At 45.4% G+C, this 4,066-nt stretch overlaps 2 protein-coding genes across 2 annotated transcripts; both read right to left on the reverse strand.

The window, feature by feature from the left end:
* Positions 1–653: 653 nt before the first annotated feature.
* On the reverse strand, positions 654–2,507 carry LOC124461599. Its single transcript, XM_047013114.1, has one exon. The coding sequence runs from the start codon at positions 2,505–2,507 to the stop codon at positions 654–656; it is 1,854 nt and encodes a 617-aa protein (XP_046869070.1).
* A 490-nt stretch (positions 2,508–2,997) lies between these two features.
* Positions 2,998–3,732, reverse strand: LOC124461600. The gene has a single exon (XM_047013115.1). The coding sequence runs from the start codon at positions 3,730–3,732 to the stop codon at positions 2,998–3,000; it is 735 nt and encodes a 244-aa protein (XP_046869071.1).
* Between the last annotated feature and the right edge of the window lie 334 nt (positions 3,733–4,066).

The raw sequence follows: 4,066 nt of genomic DNA on the forward strand, positions 1-4,066 counted from the left end.
ATTAAAGAATACACTGGGTTGCTCCTGGCAAATAATTTTAGATACATCACTCTTTTAACTGGTCAGGATTTAGCTTAGCCAAAAAACTGAATTTCCTAGCATAGTTTATGACTGCACAAAATAAGTTATAAGATTCCATTTGCACCTGGTGCTTACGAAAGAGAAAAAAAAAGATTGGTTGTTTATTTTTTTCTTTATATATTGTTTTGATCTAGCAGTGGACTGTACCTTTAAATTAAGTTGGATAACTTCACTTTGTATTTCTTCGCTACTGAATCAGTTGAGTGCCAATTTATTACTAAACCAAACGAGAAAAAGCGCTGTCGCAGCAGCGCACAAATATATGTGTGTGTACAATGCTTATGTATGTGTCGATTCTTACAACTACATCTGACTTATCGATAAACGCAATCCGTTCCTGAACATCCCGGCCCGCCCTGAAACACAGTTTCTGAACGGGGCAATACCGCAACCTTGGTGATTGGCCGAGTTAATTCTCCCGAAGAGGTCTTGAGTCTAACCGCTCGAACCAATTGATCCTTGCCTGGGTAGGCTTCGAGAACCAGCGCCAGATGCCAGTGAGCTGGTGGGGTGTTCGATTCCTTTACAAGCACCACATCTCCCACTGCTATATTTGGTGTTGTAGTGGTCCACTATACTTGGATACTTTGCCAGTACCCAAGTCGGCCCACGGGGATGTGGCCTAAGTCTGCCTCTGGTATAGTTGTGAGAGGCCTGCCGATCAAGAAATGTGCTGGCGACAAATAATTGATATCTGTGTCCGAGTTGTAGCACAAGGGTCGTGAGTTGACCACCGCACTGACTTGTGCAAGTAGAGTTCGCATCTGCTCGTAGGTGAGAGTGGATTTCCCAATGACTCGGCGAATATGCAGCTTTACGCATCTGACTGCAGATTCCCATTTTCCTCCCCAATGAGGAGCATGTGGTGGAATGAATACCCATTGAATGCCATCATTCGCCAGAGCATTCCTAACCTTTTCGATGTGTGGCTGAGATGCCAGCAGCTTCTGCATTTCATCAAGAGAGCGTTTAGCTCCAATGAAATTCGTTCCGTTGTCGCTATAGATTTTGTTGCACTTGCCACGCAAAGAGACGAAACGTCTTAGCGCGGCCAAGAATGAGTCGGTGCGCAAGTCCGTTACAAGTTCCAGATGGATTGCCGATGTGACCAGACAAACAAATAGGCATATGTAGCCCTTACCAATGCGCGGTTTGCGCCCCTTTCCATCCTTAAGAAGGATTGGACCAGCATAGTCACATCCAGTGTTTACAAATGGAAGTGCCTGAGTGACACGAATGCTGGGTAGATCAGCCATCTTTTGTTGTGATGTATGATGCCGCTGTCGAAAACAAGCCAAACAGTCGTGTGTGACTTTCCTTATCAAGTTCCTTGCGCCAAATATCCAGAATGTTTGACGTACCATAACAAAGAGTGATGAGACGCCAGGGTGCAGGTTGACCCTGTGTTCGTATTCAAGTATCAGCTTGGTGATGCGATGAGATTTCGGTAGCAAAACTGGATGTTTCGCCTCTGTGGACAATTGCGAGTGGTGCAAGCGTCCTCCAACCCTGAGTAGTCCGTCCTTGTCGATCATTGGCGGGAGTTTAGCCAGCTGAAATCGACTTCGCAATGGTTTATTTGCGAGTAGCAATTGATTGTCATCCTGAAAGCAGGTTTGCGCGTGGCGCAAGCATACAATGCGTGCCGCGGTGATTTCCTCAAACGTAAGACAGTTTGAGCCCTTGTCCCCAAATGGACCCTTCATGCGCCTTAGAAAGCGAAGGACATAGCCAACCGTGTGAACGAGCGTCAACCATGAAGATACTCGTTGAACAAGATGATCAAGTGGATGATCAGGAGTTGACTCTACTAATGCAGTCAGACAGCTGCTTTTGACTTCCTTTTCTATGTTCTTTTCTGAAATATTCAAACAGACTTGTGAGTTGTTTAACCTTACCATAAACTGATCCGCGTCACGTATCCATGACGGGCCATTCCACCATAACTGAAAGTCCTTTAGGTCTGCAGCCATGAGACCTCTGGATGCGCAATCAGCTGGATTTGATTTGGAGTCCACATGACGCCAATAATGCCTTGGAATGGTGTCCAGAATTTCCGAAGTTCGGTTCCCAACAAATGTCTTTAGTCGAGAGGGTGCGTATGATAGCCAATAGAGAACGATTGTGGAATCGCACCATGCAAAAACCGTGACCTTTTGATGTCGAAGTGCCGCCTTTATCGAACGTATGAGTTGACTTAGGAGAAGTGCCGCGCAAAGCTCTAGGCGGGGCAGAGATTGCTGCTTTAGCGGAGCCACCCTAGACTTCGCAGCCATAATCGATGTAGAAATCGAGCCATCCTTGTTGATTACTCTGCTGTACACTACAGCAGCGTATGCCTTCGTAGATGCATCGGAGAATCCATGCAATTCAATGTTGTCGGTGTCGTTGACAACCAACCGGGGTATTTGAATGTGTTGTAGCATATCCAAATCTGCTCGCCATTTGAACCAAGTATCCGCTAGTTGCTTAGGGAGTTTGTCATCCCATCCCAAATCGAGAAGCCATAATTGTTGAAAGAGTATTTTGAATTGGACCACAATTGGTGCCAAAAGCCCAAGTGGATCGAAGATCCGCGAGACATCCGATAAAACTTGTCGTTTTGTACAATCGACATTTCCTTTTAGACCAACATTATAAGACAATGTATCAAGACCAGGTTGCCAGTAAAGTCAAGAACCTTGACTGGAGATGATTGTGTAGAATCAGTTCCTTCTGTTGGTATGCGAGGTGTGTTTGATACCCATTTCCCAAGCTCCAAATTAGCACAGGACATAAGTTGCATAAGTTCCTTTCGATTTTGTATCAGTTCCTCCTCACTGTTTGACCCAGTGAGCACATCGTCGACATAAAAATCCTCTTGTAAGATTTTTGCAGCATTCGGGAATTCCTGCTGATGATCAGTAGCCAGTTGCTCTAATACCCTAACAGCCAGGAATGGTGCACATGAGGTGCCATAAGTGACGCCAGGGCATAATAAGTGACGGTGCATAGTTGAAAGTGTTTGATTGGATCCGATGGCCTTTCTCTCCAGACAATTCTCTGGAAGTCGCGGTGTTTGTCATTCACCCAAATCTGCCGAAACATCTTGACTATGTCGGCTGAGAATACAAATTTATACATCCGAAAGCGCAAGCAGACAGCAAATAGATCGCGTTGAATGCTAGGCCCTGTAAAGAGATAATCGTTTAGTGATTTGCCTTTGGTGTCGCAAAATGATCCGTCGAAAACTACTCTCAGCTTCCGACCCAAAACCGGGTGATGTGGTAGATAAAACCGTTGTGCATTATTGACTTCATCTGGTGGCAGTTCGCGCATATGCCCCAAATCGAAGTATTCCCTCATAAAGTTGACATATTTTGCTCTTAGATTTGCATCTTGTTGTAGGCGTCGTTCCACCGATTGGAAACGATTAAGAGCTCCTTGTAGAGTATCCCCAAATTCAGGATTAGTGACCTTGAATGGAAGTTCCACGATGTACTTCCCCTTTTCATCTCGAGTGTGCGTAGCGAGAAAGTGTTTCTCCACCTGCTCATCATCAGGTTCCAATTTGGTTGTGGAACTGATGTCCTCTAGCTCCCAAAACCTCTGGAGCGAAACGTTAACATCAATGTATGATGTCAAAGCGAAAGCGTTGTTAGCTTGGGGCATCGTTATAGAGCTGATGACCCATCCGAAAGTCGATGATATTGCAATGAGTTTGCCCGTATTGTCGTACAACTTTTTCCCTGTGATTGTAGACCAAACGTGTTCACCGCCCAAAAGAACGTCAATTGGAGCGCTTGTGGTGAATTCCGAGTCAGCGAGTTGAAGATCGCTAAAGACATCAAGTGCCGATGCGTCAATGTTTTGCCTTTCCAGTGTTGATGTGATTTTGCCAAGAACATGAGCCTGTACCGTTAAGTGATTGTTTGAATACCTTGACTTTATCTGAAGCGTGCTGCTTCCCCTTGTGGTGTCAGCCTGAACCGATGAGATTCCTGTG

Source organism: Drosophila willistoni, unplaced genomic scaffold (assembly GCF_018902025.1).
Source record: "Drosophila willistoni isolate 14030-0811.24 unplaced genomic scaffold, UCI_dwil_1.1 Seg545, whole genome shotgun sequence".
NCBI lineage: Eukaryota > Metazoa > Arthropoda > Insecta > Diptera > Drosophilidae > Drosophila > Drosophila willistoni.

Excerpts from the sequence above, each read along its gene's own strand:
- LOC124461599 (XM_047013114.1), bottom strand. The coding sequence starts at position 2,507 with ATGCTACAACACATTCAAATACCCCGGTTGGTTGTCAACGACACCGAC.
- LOC124461600 (XM_047013115.1), bottom strand. The coding sequence starts at position 3,732 with ATGCCCCAAGCTAACAACGCTTTCGCTTTGACATCATACATTGATGTT.